This window comes from Heptranchias perlo, chromosome 5 (assembly GCF_035084215.1).
Source record: "Heptranchias perlo isolate sHepPer1 chromosome 5, sHepPer1.hap1, whole genome shotgun sequence".
NCBI lineage: Eukaryota > Metazoa > Chordata > Chondrichthyes > Hexanchiformes > Hexanchidae > Heptranchias > Heptranchias perlo.
The window spans coordinates 132,180,049-132,198,757 of record NC_090329.1 but is presented as its reverse complement, the minus strand read 5'-3'; the positions used below and the strand labels follow the sequence as shown (position 1 = coordinate 132,198,757).

General features: G+C 47.4%; 1 protein-coding gene across 1 annotated transcript in view; it reads left to right on the top strand.

Moving 5' to 3' along the window:
• Positions 1 to 18,709, top strand: part of LOC137322209 (dynein axonemal heavy chain 8-like) — a 1,675,662-nt gene that overhangs the window by 839,921 nt on the left and 817,032 nt on the right. Inside the window, exon 43 of the mRNA XM_067985325.1 lies at positions 7,629 to 7,828. Coding sequence (XP_067841426.1) covers positions 7,629 to 7,828 — 200 coding nt within the window. The remainder of the gene's footprint in view (positions 1 to 7,628; positions 7,829 to 18,709) is intronic.

Here is an 18,709-nt window from a genome sequence, read left to right as displayed (position 1 = left end):
TAAGGGAAAGCTGACACTCAACACCCATGATCGCGAGTTACCGTCTCATCACCTGCCATCAGGCGCACTGTCAAGTTGGTCCACATGCCTCAAAGTGCCCTCTGTTCTCTTGCAGGTCCGTCTTTGGGTCAAGCGAGCGTGGAGGGCGATTCCTCAGAGGACATGGCGGTCTCTGAGGGTGCATCGTCACATCAGAGCCAACCATCCACCAGCGCAGAGACACGCACCTCGGTGGGTCCCCCTCGCCAACTAGTTGGGGTAGCACTTGGTGAGTCACTGCGCACGAGTGAGCATGAGCAGACCCTGGTGGCAGGGGCAGCCGCGGAGGGTCCGCGATGGAGGGAGCACTCATCTCCAGGCTCTGCTCAGCCAGACCCAGATGCTGAACCCAGGGGGCCACCAGAGAAAAGGAGAGTCGTCGAGGGCCACCAGCTAATTGCTGAGGTGCTGGCAGAGGTGCTGCGCGCATTGTCCACAATAGCGCAGGCGATGGAGGAGTCCACCTCCTGCATGTGGGCATTGGTGGCGCAGGCACAGGAGGGTACCGGCGACACAGTGTCGCGGGTAGGTGCGGGACTGTCTGCGGTGGAGGACAGGCTGGCCTCCCTCGAGCGTCACGCACAGCTCCACTTCGAGTCCTTGCAGGCCCTCACAACGTCTGTACGGATTCAGGGTGAGCAACATTCCGACGCCACCAACAGGCTGAGGGATACACTAGGGGTGGCCTTGCAAGGCCTCACACATGCCATCCAAACTGCCGTCCAGCAGGGTGGAAGGGGTGATGTGGGCCGAGGCCAAGAGAGGGATGATGGTGACCGGGGACATGGAAGCGGGGACGCCTCTCAAGGCGTCCCCACGTCCCACCCGTCGCCCACCTCTCAACCAGTACCCGCAATGGTGCCTCCTCTCCAGGTGGCCGAGTCTGCCCCTGCCCCGGTGCAGGAGGAGCAGTCTGTGGAGGTGCCCTCACGGGCACCGAAACCCAGGGGCCGTCCGCCAAAAGCATCTACCCGGTCAAGGCAAGAAGACGAGCAACCTGCCACTACCTCTGCTGGAGCCACAGGGGTAGCACCACGTAGGGGTTCCCGGAGAAGAATTGCAAAGGCCTTATAATCACAAAGGGAATACACCAAGGTGTTTATTATTTTGTACTTTGTTTCTTATATGATGTCACATTCCAGATATTAAATAGTCTATTCTCACCACTCCTGCCACCTCTCGTCCATTCTTCCGCGGCTTGTGCAATAGTTGCGTTCCGTGGAGGCCATCATGACGGCGAACACCTGCTGCCACCCATTGGGCACACTGCTGTGGGTGCAGGATTACTGGCAGCACTCTTCAGTGGAGGGGGCTGGTATGGCCGCTCGCCTGTGCAGGTGAGGAGATGCGAGCGCCTCGCAGTGTGTGACTCCAGGAGAACCGTTGACGTATGAGTGCGTCCCTGGCCCGGCGACCATCCCGGTGAGTCGCGGCTCGGCGCATGGGTCGTCCAACATCCTCTGGCGCGACCTCCTCCTCCGCCTCCTCCTCCTCCGCCTCCTCCTCCTCCTCCTCCTCCTCCTCCTCCTCCTCGCCCTCGCCTTCCTCAATGTGGGTGGCGGGTGTGGATGGGGCCTCCTCCAGCGGCACCCCTCTCTGTTGGGCCATGTTGTGCAGGGCACAGCAGACAACTATGATTCGTCCCACTCTGAATGGTGTGTATTGGAGCGCTCCCCCAGAACGATCAAGGCACCTGAAGCGCATCTTGAGAAGCCCTATGGTCTGCTCAATTGTAGACCTGGTAGCAGTGTGGCTGTCATTGTACCGACGCTCCGGCTCGGTGATGGGGTTCCTCAGAGGTGTCATGAGCCACGTGTGGAGGGGATACCCCTTGTCGCCGAGGAGCCAGCCGTTGCCGGCGTTGGGTGCCTGCAGGATGGGCGGGACGGCGGACTCTCTGAGGACGAAGGCATCGTGGCAGCTGCCGGGGTATCTGGCGCACACGTGTAGGAATCTCTGGCGGTGGTCACAGATGAGCTGGGCGTTCATGGAGTGATACCCCTTCCTGTTGATGAACAGCCCTGGCTCATGCGGAGGTGATCGTATTGCGATGTGGGTGCAGTCGATTACACCCTGCACCCGTGGGAAGCCGGCCATGGCATGGAATCCAACCGCCCTCTCCATCTGGCTGCGCTCATCCATGGCGAAGTTGATGTAGTGGGAGGCCCTGCGGAACAACCCATCGGTGACCTGCCTTATGCACTTGTGTGCAGAGGACTGACAGACCCCGGTGATGTCCCCGGTGGCACCCTGGAAGGAACCGGATGCGAAGAAGTTGAGGGCAGTGGTGACTTTGACGGCGACAGGTAAGAAGATGCTGCTTGGTCCATCAGGGAGCAGCTCGTCGTTAAGGAGGCTGCAGATGTCGGCGACTACCTGGCGATTGACTCTGAGCCTCCGTATGCACTGCTCCTCGAAGAGGTCCATGAAGCTGAGCCTCGCTCTGTACACCCTGTGCGGAGGGTAGTGCCTCCTGCGACGCATCTCTCTCTGCGGTTGCCCTCCCTCCTGCTGTGCAGGTGGGTGTGCCGCAGCACCGTGTTGGGGGGCCCCACCTCTCCGAGGCGGACGGCGTGGACTGCGAGGCTGCTGGGGCTGGTCATCCTGTTCGTCCTCCGACGATGTCAACGCACCACCCATCTGGCAGGTGTTGGTGTGAGGGGTTGTGCAGGGTAGGTGGGTGGGTCCTCGGACTGGGGCTGCGGTTTCGTGTCGGTCTGTCCTCTGGCTTGGCGGGGGTTGGTGGAGGGCAGGGGTTGCCCTATGTGACGCGGTGGCCTCCTGCGTGGGTGAGGGCTCTCCCCCGTGGAGCGCACCTTGGCACCTGCCACAGGCTGCTGGCTGCAACACGCCTGGTTTGAAGGGTCCTGTTTCCCCCAGTGTGGGAAACTGACTGCGTTGAACCTAAAATCCCACACTTCCTCTTTTGACAGCTGCTTCAGCTCATTAACTGACCACAACGAGCAAGTTAAGTACTCTCAAGTGGAACCCCGCTGGCTTTAATTGCCTGCGGGATTCCCACCAGCGGGGCTTTCGCGCGCAGCCCCGCACGTCAGCGCGGTACCCGGAAGTGGCCGGGATTTCGTCCGAATCCGGTCACGTGATCGGAGATCGGGATTTTCGGGGCCCCCCCGCTGGAAACCCGCAGGTAACCCGACCCTAAAATCGAGCCCATTATCTGAGGAATTGCGAATGGAATTGAACAATGTGCAATCATTAGTGAACAGCCCCACTTTTAGCCCTTATGATTGAGGGACGGTCATTGATGAAGAAGTTGAAGATAGTTGGGCCTAGGACGTTGCCCTGAAGAACTCCTACAGCGATGTTCTGGGGCTGAGATATTGCCCTCGAACAACTGCAACCATCTTCTTTTATGCTAATTATGACTCCAACCACTGGGGGGTTTGCCCTCTGATCCCCATTGACTTCAATTTTACTTGGGCTCCTTGGTGTCACACTCAGTCGAAAGCTGCCTTGATGTCAAGGGCAGTCACTCTCACCTCACCTCTCGAATTCAGCTCTTGTTCTTCAACCTAAGAAAGGATACACTTGCCGTAGAAGGAGTGCAGCGAAGGTTCACCAGAATGATTCCTGGGATGGCAGGACGGTCGTATGAGGAGAGATTGGGTCGACTCGGCCTGGATTCACTCGAAGTTAGAGGAATAAGAGGGGATCTCATTGAACCATATAAAATTCTGACAGGGCTAGACAGACCGGATGCAGGGAGGATGTTTCCCCTGGCTGGGCGGGAGTCCAGAACGAGGGGTCACAGTCTCAGGATACAGGGTGACGAAGGAGCAAAGCTCCGAAAGCTTGTGATTTCAAATAAAGCTGTTGGACTATAACCTGGTGTTGTGCGACTCCTTACATTTGTCCACCCCAGTCCATCACCGGCATCTCCACATCTTGAATTATTGGCACTGCTCTCTATTTCCCAGGGAGTTTGTATGCATGTGCAGGCCCAAGAGCAACACTGGGACCTAAAAACGAATGGCAATTGAATTGCAAGAGGTCATTGGAGTGGGAAGCCACTGACGTTTTGTTGGCTTACAACTACTTTCAGTTATTTGAGTTTTTGAGTCCCTTGAGTTTATTTATTATGGCAGGACAGTGGATACCTGTGTTGTGCAAAACTTACATGATGTGGGATTTTCTGAAAACGATAATTGTCTGGGCCAACCACAAAATGGAAAATGGTTTTCAGGTGGATAGACTCAAACTCAGATATTGAGCTTGAGAAATAATTGGAGACATTCCGCATTATATGGGAGGAGGAAGTGTCCAGATTTTATATCTATGATGAGTTCCATTCCAAAATGCATTGAAAATTCTCCAACCTCAATTCCCCTGTCCCTATTCCATCTCAGATCCTCTCCCAATCCTCGTCTCCCTCCCTTTCGCATCCTCCACCTCCCAATTTCCTCTTCTCTGCCACCACCTCCCTTTCCCTGCTTCACCTCTTCCCTTTTCCCCTTCCCTTCCTCCCTTACTTCTCCCCTCCACTTCGTCCTCCCCTCTCCCTCCCTATATTTCCCTAGCCTCCTCACAGGCTTAGAGTTCATAAAAAGCACAGAACAAAAGATAGATAATGGAAATGGAACAAAGAAAGAGAAGAGCAAATCAGTGAATCCACTAACAAAAAAAATAATAGATTAGAGAACAACTCATAATAAGAAAGAACAGTTCCAGATAATCCTGAGATTCCTCACATAAAGTGGAACAAATAATTTGAAAGCAGTTCAGTTATCTGAATTTCCAGTTCTAGGTTAATCAGATAACAGAGAAATAATGGAAGACAGTATTTAAGAGGATTTTTCCATTTCCAGTGCCACTTCATTCATGGGATTTTAGGAATTGAGCTTTTTTGAAACACAAACTAAGGACTTCTGTGGTTCTTGTTTTCTTAAACAGTTTGTCAAAACTAAAATAGCTTTTGTTTTCAAAGATTTGTTTCAAAGGCCTGTTCCAGAAATGCCAGCCTGAGAGGAGAAATTATTCTTGTCAATTTTTTCAAGAGTGTTTGTGACTGCAAAATAAAAAATCCTATTTTATTAAAGTTGTCGACAGGAGAAATTTTGGCCCCAAGCTTGTCATTTAGTGGCTTTACTAAGCTTTTAACATGAACAGTATAGTTTTGTTTTTCACAAATACAACCATTTCAACAGTAAATGACTCTTCATCTGATCAAGGTGCATTTTAGATATTAGTTGCTCTGTTTTACCCTTTGATTTTTTTTAACCAGTCCTATCCAATAGCGATCATAACATGATCGAGTTCAATGTAGTGTTTGAAAGGGGAAAAAGTGAATCAGCTGCTAAGATTCGAGACTTGGGTAAGGCCAACTTCAATGGGATGAGACAGAGACTGTCCACAGTAAACTGGGCAAATCTGTTAATGGGTAAAACGACTGATGATCAGTGGGAAATGTTTAAAGAAACATTTAACCTGATACAGAATCAGTTTATACCCCTGAGGGGCAAGAACACTACCTGCCAAAAAAAACAGCCATGGACAACTAAAGAGGTAAGGGACAGCATAAGACATAAGGAAAGGGCATACAGAAAGGCAAAAAATGGCACAGATCCTGACGAATGGGAAAGATACAAAGATCAACAAAGGGTCACAAAACAGATAGTAAGAGTTACAAAAAGAGAGTATGAAAAGAAACTTGCAAGAGATATCAAAACCAATACGAAGAACTTTTACAGTTATGTTAGGAAAAAGAGGGTGGTCAGGAGCAGTGTTGGCCCCTTAAAAACTGAAAGTGGGGATATTGTCATTGACAATGGGGAAATGGCAGACATGTTGAACAATTACTTTGTGTCAGTATTTACAGTAGAAAAAGAGGATAGCATGCCGGAAATCCCAAGAAAACTAATATTAAATCGGGGACAGGTACTCAATAAAATTAACATAAGTGAAGCAACAGTAATGAAGAAAATAATAGCACTAAAGAGTGACAAATCCCCAGGACCAGATGGTTTCCATCCCATGATTTTAAAGGAAGTCGGTGAGCACATTGCAGATGCCCTAACTATAATCTTTCAAAGTTCTCTAGATTCAGGAACTGTCCCTCTAGATTGGAAAATTGCACATGACACTCCACTTTTTAAGAAAGGAGAGAGAGGGAAACCGGGAATTATGGACCAGTTAGCCTAACGTCTGTTGTGGCGAAAATGCTGGAGTCTATAATTAAGGATAGGGTGACTGAACACCTAGAGAATTTTCAGTTAATCAGAGAGAGCCAGCGTAGATTTGTGAAAGGTAAGTTGTGCCTGACAAACCTGATTGAATTTTTTGAAGAGGTGACGAAAGTAGTGGTCAAGGGTATGTCAATGGATGTTATTTATATGGACTTCCAGAAGGCATTTGATAAGGTCCCACATAAGAGACTGTTAGCTAAGATAGAAGCCCATGGAATCGAGGGAAAAGTACAGACTTGATTAGGAAGTTGGCTGAGCGAAAGGTGACAGAAAGTACGGATAATGGGTAGGTACTCACATTGGCAGGATGTGACTAGTGGAGTCCCGCAGGGATCTGTCTTGGGGCCTCAATTATTCACAATATTAACGACTTAGATGAAGGCATAGAAAGTCTCATATCTAAGTTTGCCGATGACACAAAGATTGGTGGCATTGTAAGCAGTGTAGATGAAATCATAAAATTACAAAGCGATATTGATAAATTAGGTGAATGGGCAAAACTGTGGCAAATGGAATTCAATGTAGACAAATGTGAGGTCATCCACTTTGGATCAAAAAAGGATAGAACAGGGTACTTTCTAAATGGTAAAAAGTTAAAAACAGTGGATGTCCAAAGGGACTTCGGGGTTCAGGTACAGAGATCATTGAAGTGTCATGAACAGGTGCAGAAAATAATCAAGACGGCTAATGGAATGCTGGCCTTTATATCTAGAGGACTAGGGTACAAGGGGGCAGAAGTTATGCTGCAGCAATACAAAACCCTGGTTAGACCGCACCTGGAGTACTGTGAGCAGTACTGGGCACCGCACTTTCGGAAGGACATATTGGCCTTGGAGGGAGTGCAGCGTAGGTTTACTAGAATGATACCCGGACTTCAAGGGTTAAGTTACGAGGAGAGATTACACAAATTGGGATTGTATTCTCTGGAGTTTCGAAGGTTAAGGGGTGATCTGATCGAAGTTTATAAGATATTAAGGGGAACAGATAGAGTGGATAGAGAGAAACTATTTCCGCTGGTTGGGGATTTTAGGAGTAGGGGGCACAGTCTAAAAATTAGAGCCAGACCTTTCAGGAGTGAGATTAGAAAACATTTCTACACACAAAGGGTGCTAGAAGTTTGGAACTCTCTTCTGCAAACGGCAATTGATACTAGCTCAATTGCTAAATTTAAATGTGAGATAGATAGCTTTTTGGCAAACAAAGGTATTAAGGGATATGGGCCAAAGGCAGGTATATGGAGTTCGATCACAAATCAGCCATGATCTTATCAAATGGTGGAGCAGGCACGAGGGACTGAATGGCCTACTCCTGTTCCGATGTTCCCATGTTCCTATCACTCAAAAAGATGATGGCTGATGGTAACTTTTATCTTGTAATGTCTTTCAGGATATCTGCATTTCCTCCGTGAAAGAGAAGGACATTGAGGCAAAATTGGCACAGGTGATGCAGACGTGGGTCAGTCAGACCCTGAGTTTCTCTATGTTTAAGGGTCGAGGAGAGCTGTTGTTAAAAGGATTGGAGACAGCAGAAATCATAACGATGATGGAGGATAGTTTAATGATCCTGAGCTCTTTACTCAGCAACAGGTAAAAGCGACAAATTACAACAACAATAATTTGCATTTAAATTGCATCTGACAGATGTCGGATTGATAACACAAGCGAGAACCAGGCTGAGGATAGAAAGTTCACAGGGGAAGTGAAAAAGGAAATAAGAGGGGCAAAGAGAGAGTATGAGAATAGACTGGCGGCTTAAAAGGGAATCCAAAAGTCTTCTATCGGCATGTGAACTGTAAACGGTTAGTAAGAGGAGGGGTGGGGCCGTTCATAGAATCATGGACCAAAAAGGAGATCTACTCATGGAGGCAGAGGGCATCGCCGAGGTACTAAATGAGTACTTTGCATCTGTCTTTACCAAGGTAGTAGATGCTATCAGAGTCTCAGTAAAGGAAGGTGTAGTTAAGGTACTGGATGAGCTAATAATTGATAAAGAGGAGGTACTAGAAAGGCTGGCTGTATTTAAAGTAGATAAGTCACCCGGTCCGGATGAGATGCACCCTAGGTTGCTGAGGGAAGTAAGGACTGAAATTGCGGCGGACTGGCCATAATCTTCCAAACATCCTTAGATAAAGGGGTAGTGCCAAAGGACTGGAGAATTGCAAATGTTACACCCTTGTTCAAAAAAGGGTGTAAGGATAAACCCAGCAATTACAGGCTAGTCAGTTTAACCTCGGAGGTGGGGAAACTTTGAGAAACAATGATCCGGGACAGAATTAGCAGTCACTTGGACAAGTGTGGATTGATTAGGGAAAGCCAGCATGGATTTTTTAAAGGCAAATTATGTTTAACTAACTTGATAGAGTTTTTTGATGAGGTAACAGAGAGGGTAGATGAGGGCAATGCAGTTGATGTGGTGTATATGGACTTTCAAAAGGCGTTTGATAAAGTGCCGCATTATAGACTTATCATCAAGCTTGAAGCGCATGGAATAAAGGGGGCAATAGTAGCATGGATACAAAATTGGCTGAGTAACAGGAAGCAGAGAGTAGTGGTGAACGGTTGTTTTTCGGATTGGAGGGAGGTGTACAGTGGTGTTCCCCAGGGGTCGGTACTAGAACTACTGCTTTTCTTGATACATATTAATGACTTTGACTTGGGTGTACAGGGCACAATTTCTAAATTTGCAGATGACACAACACTTGGAAGTGCAGTGAACAGTGAGGAGGATAGTGATAGACTTCAAGAGGATATAGACAGTGTGGTGGACTGGGCAGATGAAATTTAACGCAGAAAAATGCGAAGTGATACATTTTGGTAGGAAGAACAAGGAGAGGCAATATGAACTGGAGGGCACAATTCTAAAAGAGAGGTCTGGGTGTATATGTGCACAAATCGTTGAAAGTGACAGGGCAGGTTGAGAAGGCAGTTAAAAAAGCATACGGGATCCCGGGCTTTTTAAATGGAGGTATAGAGTACAAAAGCAAGGAAGTCATGATGAACCTTTATATAACACTGGTTCGACCACAACTGGAGTATTGTGTCCAGTTCTGGGCACCGCACCTTCGGAAAGATGTGAAGGCCTTAGAGAGAGTGCAAAAAAGATTCACGAGAATGATTGTGGGGATGAGGGACTTTAGTTACGTGGATAGACTGGAGAAGCTGGGATTGTTCTCCTTGGATCTGAGAAGATTGAGAGGAGATTTGATAGAGTTATTTAAAATCATGAAGGATCTAGACAGAATAGATAGAGAGAAACTGTTCCCATTGGTGGAAGGATCAAGAACCAGAGGACATAGATTTAAGGTGATTGGCAAAAGAACCAAAGGTGATATGAGGAAAAACTTTTTTATGCAGCGAGTGGTTAGGATCTGGAATACACTGCCGGGGGGTTGGTGGAGGTAGATTCACGTGTGGCTTCCAAAGAGAACTAGACAAGTACTTGAAAGGAAAAATTTTGCAGGTCTACGGGGAAAGGGTGGGGAAGTGGGACTAGCTGGATTGCTCTTGCATAGAGCCGGCATGGACTCGATAGGCTTAATGGCCTCCTTCCGTGCTGTAACATTTCTATGATTCTATCATTATAACATAGAAAAGCATATCAATCAGGCAAAATTTGACAGCAAGCCAAAGGAGATATTAGGAGGGGTGACTAAGAGCTTTGTCAAAGAGGTCGGTTCTAAGGAGAGCCATAATGATAGAGAGAGAAGTGTCTCCAAGGTGTCGCCATCTCCATTGCTGAGGGAGGCAGAGATGCTGCTTATCTTCAGAGCCTCATCTTCTTCTGGTAAAGTTTCACGATCTTAGCGCGGTCCGCCACCGGTTCTTGCCCCCTCCCTGGCATTGTATGCTCTCTTTTCCTGCAAGGGTTGTACAATAGACGTATGAGTGGCTCTGAGGCACGTCTGCATCCAATAGATACAGTGCATGTGGTGAGGGTGACAATCATTTATTTCTAGATTTTTAAAAACTGAATTGAAATTCTCAAACTGTTGTGGTGAGATTTGAACTCATACTCTGGATTATCAGTCTCGGCTTCCGAGCTTACTTGTCTAGTAACATAACCACTACACTGCCATATTCATTCAAGACAGTTATTAACTGGCACGAAGGTTAACTGCCACTTGTGAGCTCAAGTCTGCTCATTATCCATGTGCTGTTGTCGACTGGCAGGGCTGCTACGTTATCAGAAGAGCTATACATAGAGGTGAAAACTGTGGAATTGTCAGTGAACCGCCCTGCTGCTGACCTTATAAGAACATAAGAACATAAGGAATAGGAGCAAGAGTAGACCATCCAACCCCTCGAGCCTGCTCCGCCATTCAACAAGATCATGGCTGATTTTCTATCTCAACGCCATTTTCCTGCACCATCCCCATATCCCTTGATGCCTTCAATATCTAGATATCTATCGATCTCTGTTTTGAATGTACACAATGACTGAGCCTCCACAGCCCTCTGGGTACAGAATTCCAAAGATTCACCACCCTCTGAGTGAAGAAATTTCTCCTCATAACAGTCCTAAATGTCTTATCCTTTATTCTGAGACTGTGACCTCTGGTTCTAGATTCTCCAGTCAGGGGAAACATCCTCCTTGCATCTACCCTGTTGAACCCTGTAAGAATTTTGTATGTTTCAATGAGATCACCTCTCATTCTTCTAAACTCGGGAGAACACAGACCCAGTCTACTCAATCTCTTGTCATATGACAATCCCGCCATCCCAGGAATCAGTCTGGTGAACCTTCGTTGCACTCCCTCTGTGGCAAGTATATCCTTTCTTAGGTAAGGAGACCAAAATTGTACACAATACTCCAGGTATTGGCTGGATGAGTGCAGCTCCAACAACACTCAAGAAGCTCAACACCATCCAAGATAAAGCAGCCCGCTTGATTGGCACCCCATCCACCACCCTAAACAATCACTCCCTTCACCACCGGCGCACTGTGGCTGCAGTGTGCACCACCCACAGGATGCACTGCAGCAACTCGCCAAGGCTTCTTCGACAGCACCTCCCAAACCCGCGACCTCTACCACCTAGAAGGACAAGAGCAGCAGGCGCATGGGAACAACACCACCTGCACGTTCCCCTCCAAGTCACACACCATCCCGACTTGGAAATATATCGCCGTTCCTTCATTGTCGCTGGGTCAAAATCCTGGAACTCCCTTCCTAACAGCACTGTGGGAGAACCGTCACCACACGGACTGCAGCGGTTCAAGAAGGTGGCTCACCACCACCTTCTCGAGGGCAATTAGGGATGGGCAATAAATGCTGGCCTTGCCAGCGATGCCCACATCCCGTGAACGAATAAAAAAAAGGTACGGTCTCACCAAGGCCCTATATTATTACAGTAAGACATCTTTACGACTACTCAAATCCTCTTGTAATAAAGGCCAACGTACCATTTGCCTTCCTAATTGCTTGCTGCACCTGCATGTTAGCTTTCAGTGACTCATGTACAAGGACTCCCAGGTCCCTTTGAACATCGATGTGGAGATGCGGAACTTGGCTATCAATTTCTGCTCGATGATTTTGCGTTGTCGTGTGTCTCGAAGGCCGCCTTGGAGAACGCTTACCTGAAGATCGGTGGCTGAATGTCCTTGACTGCTGAAGTGTTCCCCGACTGGGAGGGAACCCTCCTGTCTGGCGATTGTTGCGCGGTGTCCGTTCATCCGTTGTCGCAGTGTCTGCATGGTCTCGCCAATGTACCATGCTCCGGGGTATCCTTTCCTGCAACGTATGAGGTAGACAACGTTGGCCGAGTCAACATTTCCCATTCTCTTACCATTTAAAAAATACTCTGCATTTCTATTTTTCCTACCAAAGTGGAAAACTTCACATTTTTTCACGTTATATTCCAACTGCCATGTTCTTGCCCACTCACTTAGCCTGTCTGTATCCCCTTGAAGCCTCTTTGCATCTTCCTCGCAACTCACATTCCCACCTAGTTTTGTGTCATCAGCAAACTTGGAAATATTACATTTGATCCCCTCATCCAAATCATTGATATAGATTATGAATAGCTGGGGCCCAAGCACTGATTCCTGCGGTACCCCACTAGTCACAGTCTGCCAACCTGAAAAAGACCCGTTATTCCTACTCTCTGTTTTCTGTCTGTTGACTAATTCTCAATCCATGCCAGTATATTACCCCCAATTCCATGTGCTCTAACTTTGACCACGAACCTGTGTGGGACCTTATCGAAAGCCTTCTGAAAATCCAAATACACCACATCCACTGGTTTCCCCCTTATCTATTCTACCGGTTACATCCTGCAATAGGTTTGTCAAACATGATTTTCCTTTCATAAATCCATGTTGACTCTGCCAAATCCTTTTATTATTTTCTAAGTGTCCTGTTATCACATCCTTTATAATAGATTCTAGCATTTTCCCTACTACTGATATCAGGCTACAGGTCTGCAGTTCCCTGTTTTCACTCTCCATCCTTTCTTAAATAGTGTGGTTACATTTGCTACCCTCCAATCTGCAGGTACCGTTCCAGAATCTGTAGAATTTTGGAAGATGACAACCAATGCATCCACTATCTCTATAGCCACCTCATTCAAAACCCTGGGATGTCGATCATCAGGTCTTTGAGATTTATCGACGTTTAGTCCCATTAATTTCTCGAGCACTATTTTTTTACTAATACTAATTTCTTTCAGTTCCTCATTCTCGCCAGACCCTTGGTTCTCTAGTATTTCTGGGAGGTCTGGAGTCCGGCTCCAACCCGCCCACTTCCGGGTTCCCCAGTGACGCACTGATATGCGCGCCAGCCCCCGCATGTGGGACTCCCACCAGCAATTAAAGCCGGCGGGGTGCCACTTAAAGTACTTGAACAGATACTTCAGGTGGTTTACAGACCTGATTGACCTGATATTTTAGGAGGGCTGGGATTTTGAAATGAACTGAGACTGTTTCCCGTACTGGGGGAAACACTACCAGTTCAAATGGATGTGTTGCAGCCATCAACCTGTGGCAGCTGCAAAGGTCCATTTGACTGGTGGTGGGGGGAGACCCTCACTCATTGCAGGAGGCCACTCTGTCGCTTTGGACAAAGTTTGGCCTCCACCACCCTCCTCCTAACAATAAAATGCACAAACTTGCACACTGACACTGGTGTCCAGACACATGTACCTACCTTGCGGACCTCCTCAAATGTACATCTTGTGGATGGGGGCCGCCGTAGCTGCAGTCGTGACCTCCTCGGAGGACGAACAGCATCACCAGCCTCGCTGGCCACGCCATCCACCTCTGACACGTGGAGCGTCATAACACAGTGCTGTGACACATCCACCTGCACAGCAGGAGGGAGGGCAACGGCAGAGAGAGATGCGTTGCAGAAGGCACTACCCTCGCCACAGGGTCGACAGACCGAGGCTCAGTTTCCTGGACCTCTCTGAGCAGCAGTGCACACGGAGGCTCAGAGTCACTCGACATGTAGTCGTGGACATCTGTAGCCTCCTTCATGCCGAGCTGCTCCCGGCTGGCCCGAGCATCATCTTCTTACCTGTCGCTGTCAAAGTCACCACTGCCCTCAACAATTTCTCCTCCGCATCCTTCCAGGGTGCCACCGGGGACATCGCCGACGTCTCTCAGTCGTCTGCACAGAAGAGCCCTGCAAATACACCAACACCCACTCTGCAGTGACACAATGGGTGGCATCACTTGTGGGCCTTCATCGTGATCCACAGGAAAGGGCATTATTGCACAAACCAGACAAGATTCGCAAAGACGTGGCAGTAGTGGTGACAATATAATATGTTATGTGAGTTGATCAGAAATTAAATATAGGTAAACACCATGACAAATCCTCAAACACCCTTGTGCATCCCCTTCATGCTCATGACACCTTTGCCTTACGCTTCCTAGTGCACATATGTGATGCATGCCCTGTGGCTGCAGCACAGGTAGTGGCAGGTTGAGTGAGGCTGACCGCGAAAGAGATGCATGAGAGTGTATGAGATAGAGCCATGAGATTGTATGAGGATTGGGTTGAGTGGTAGTGGTGGGATGAGTACTGGCAAGGTGAGTAAGTGCAGGTAAAATGAGGATGAGCTTTGAGTGGGTGTGAGGAGTGATGTGATAGAGTAGTGTTGGCAGTACAGAAGGAGATGTGGAGTGGGGGCGGTGATGTGGCAGACGGAGTGCAGGGGAATGAGTAAGTGTACTCATTTCGGCTGACCTACTTAGGTGATTGAAGCGCCTCCTGCACTGTATGCAGGTGCGCGATATGTTGGTGGTGCAGGTGACCTCCTCTGCCACCTCGAGCCAGGCCTTCTTGGTGGCAGAGGCAGGCCGCTTCCTCCCGCCCGCCGGGGGGAAGATCTCTGTTCTCCCACTCCTCCTCACCCCATCCAATGATACCTGGAGTGAGGCAGGGAAACCTGGGAGCAGCCTTCCCCCTGGGCTGCTCAATGCTGTAATTTTTCCTATTTTCTGCAGCATCAGTCAGTGGAGGACTGCCCCTTTAAATAGGGCTCCTCCAGCTGACAGACCTTGATGCGCATGCGCAGTCCGTCCGCCGCGCAGCTTACCAGCAGGAAACCCGGAAGCACAGGTAAGTGGCTCCAATTAGTCTGCGATTCCGTGCAGAACACATTGATTTCACCGGGCGCGTTACCCACACGCCCAGTCGACCCTACGCTGAGAACCCGCCGCCCTGCTAATATCGAGCCCAAAGTATTTGTTTAATTTCTCTGCCATTTCCTTATTCCCCATTATAAATTTTCCCGTATTTATCTGTAAGGGACCCACATTTGCCTTTGCCAGTCTTTTCCTTTTTACATACCTATAGAAGCTTTTACATTCCGTTTTTATGTTTCTCGTTAGTTTTACTCTCATATTCTATTTTCCTTTTCTTTATCAATTTCTTGGTCCTCCTTTACAGAATTCTAAAATGCTCCCAATCCTCAGGCTTATTGTTTTTTCTGGCGACTTTATATGCCTCTTTCTTTGATTTAATACTATCTTTAATTTCTCTTGTTAACCACGGTTGGACCACTTTTCCTGTTGGGTTTTTGTGTCTTAAAGGAATATATATTTGTTGCAAATTATGTATTAATTCTTTAAATGCTAGCCATTGCCTGTCTACCGTCATACCTTTTAATGTAGTTCCCCAATCAACCATAGCCAACTTGCGCCTCATACCTTTGTAGTTTCCTTTGTTTAGATTTAAGACCCTAGTTTCGGATTGAACTACATCGCTTTCAAACTTAATGAAGAATTCTATCACATTATGGTCACTCTTCCCTCAGGGCTCCTTTACAACAAGATTATTAATTAACCCCTTCTCATTGCACAATACTAGATCTAAAATAGCCTGTTCCCTAGTTGGTTCCTCAACATACTGATCTAGAAAACCATCTCGTATATATTCCAGGAATTCCTCCTCCACAGTATTAGTGCTAATTTGGTTTGCCCAATCTATATGTAGATTAAAGTCCCCCATGATTACTGTATTACCCTTGTTACATGCACTTCTGATTTCCTGCTTTATACCATGCCCTACATTGCCTCTACTGTTTGGTGGCCTATAAACAAATCCCACCAATGTTTTCTGCCCCTTGCTGTTTCTTAGCTCCACCCAAACTGATTCTACATCTTGATCTTCTGAACCAAGATCCTTTCTCACTTTTGCACTGATCTAATCCTTTATTAACAGCACTACCCCACCTCCTTTTCCTTTTTGCCCATGCCTTCCCAAATATTGAATATCCTTGAATATTCAGTTCCCAGCCTTGGTCACCCTGCAGCCACGTCTCTTTAATGACAATTAGATCATACCAATTTACTTCCATTTGTGGCTTCAATTCATCCACCTTGTTGTGAATGCTGCGTGCATTCTGATAAAGTGCTTTTAATTTTGCCCTTTTAACATGTTTTCCTATTTTGACCTTTTTTGCTGTTGGTCTTTGTTTCCGCTGCCTTTCAATTTCACTTATTACTTTTCTACCTTCCACTTCCAGCTTTGTTACTCTCCCTTCCGAATCTCCTCTCAGGTTCCTATCCCTCTGCCAGGTTAGTTTAAACCCTCCCCAACAGCTCGAGCAAACCTCCCCACAAGGATATTGGTCCCGGCCCTGTTGAGGTGCAACCCGTCCAGCTTGTAAAGGTCCTACCTCCCCCAGAACTGGTCCCAATGCTCCAGGAATCTAAAGCACTTCCTCCTGCACCATCTCTCCAGCCACGCATTCATCTGCTCTATCCTCCTATTTCGATACTCACTAGCGCGTGGCACTGGGAGTAATCCAGAGATTACTACCCTTGAGGTCCTGCATGTTAATTTTTTTCCTAACTCCTTAAACTCTGCCTGCAGGATCTCATCCTTCTTTCTACCTATGTCGTTGGTACCGATATGGACCACGACCTCTGGCTGTTCACCCTCCTCCCACAGAATGTTCTGCAGCCGCTCAGTGGCATCCATGATGCTGGCACCAGGGAGGCAACATACCATCCTGGAATCTCGTTTGCGGCTGCAGAAACGCCTGTCTGCTCCCCTAACTATGGATCCCCTATCACTATAGCTCTCCTGACCTTTCTCCAAGTCCACCCATGGTGCTGTGGACTTGGCTCTGGCTGCACTCCCCAGAGGAACCCTCTCCCCCACCAGTATTCAGAACTCCTCAGGGGACTCCTGCACTGCCTGCTTGGTCCTCCTTTTCTGTCTGGCAGTCACTCATTCCCTTATGATAGAGGGAAGGTCATTAATGAAGCAATTGAAGATGATTGGGCCGAGAACACTTCCCTGAGGAACTCCTGCAGTGAAGTCCGGGGCTGTATTGACTGGCCTAGGGCAACCACGACCATCTTCCTTTGCATCAGGTATGATTCCATCCATTGGATGGTTTTCCCTTTATCCCCCTCTGACTTCAGTTTTGCTCAGGCTCCTTAGTGCTATTCTCTGGTGAATGCTGCCTTCATGTTAAGGTCAGCTCTTCTCACTTCTCCTCTGTCATTAAGATCAAGGTTGTGATCAAGTTGGGAGTCGAGTGACTCCAGCGGAAGCTAAATTAAGCATCAGTGAGGAGGTTATTGGTGAGTAGGTGTTGCTTTTATTACACTATTCATGACTCATTTTATCACGCTGCTTATGACTATGATGAGGCTGAAAGGGCAGTAATTGGCTGGGTTAGATTAAACCTGTTTTTGTGGATAGGACATACCTGGGAAATCTTTCACATTGTTGCGTAGATGCCAGTGTCATAATTGTACAAATGTAACCCCACTATTTAAAAAAAGGAGGGAGAGAGAAAACAGGGAACTACAGCCTAACATCAGTAGCAGGGAAAATGCTAGAGTCTATTTTCAAGGATGTGATAACAGGACACTTAGAAAATATCAACGGGATTAGACAAAGTCAACATAGGGAAATCATGTTTGACAAACCTACTGGAGTTTTTTGAGGACGTAACTGGTAGAATAGATAAGGCAGAACCAGTGGATGTGGTTTATTTGGATTTTCAGAAGGCCTTTGATAAAGTCCCACATAAGAGGTTAGTGTGCAAAATTAAAGCACATGGGATTGGGGGTAATATACTGGCATGGATTGAAAATTGGCTAACAGACAGGAAACACAGAGTAAGAATAAATGAGTCTTTTTTGGGGTGGCAGGCAGTGACTAGTGGGGTACCGCAGGGATCAATGCTTGGGCCCCAACTATTCACAATATATATCAATGATTTGGATGAGGGAACCAAATGTAATATTTCCAAGTTTGCTGATGACACAAAACTAGGTGGGATTGTGAGTTGTGAGGAGGATGCAAAGAGGCTTCAAGGCAATTTAGACAAGTTGAGTGATGGGCAAATATATGGCAGATGCAATAGAGGGTGGTTGTAGAGGGTTGTTTTTCAAACTGGAGGCCTGTGACCAGCAGTGTGCCTCAGGGATTGGTGCTGGGTCCGCTGTTATTTGTTATTTATATTAATGATTTGGATGAGAATTTAGGAGGCATGGTTAGTAAGTTTGCAGATGACACCAAGATTGGTGGCATTGTGGGCAGTGAAGAAGGTTATCTAGGATTGCAACGGGATCTTGATAAATTGGGCCAGTGGGCCGATGAATGGCAAATGGAGTTTAATTTAGATAAATGTGAGGTGATGCATTTTGGGAGATCGAATCGGGCCAGGACCTACTCCGTTAATGGTAGGGCGTTGGGGAGAGTTATAGAACAAAGAGATCTAGGAGTACAGGTTCATAGCTCCTTGAAAGTGGAGTCACAGGTGGATAGGGTGGTGAAGAAGGCATTCAGCATGCTTGGTTTCATTGGTCAGAACATTGAATACAGGAGTTGGGATGTCTTGTTGAAGTTGTACAAGACATTAGTAAGGCCACACTTGGAATACTGTGTACAGTTCTGGTCACCCTATTATAGAAAGGATATTATTAAACTAGAAAGAGTGCAGAAAAGATTTACTAGGATGCTACCGGGACTTGATGGTTTGACTTATAGCGAGAGGTTGGAT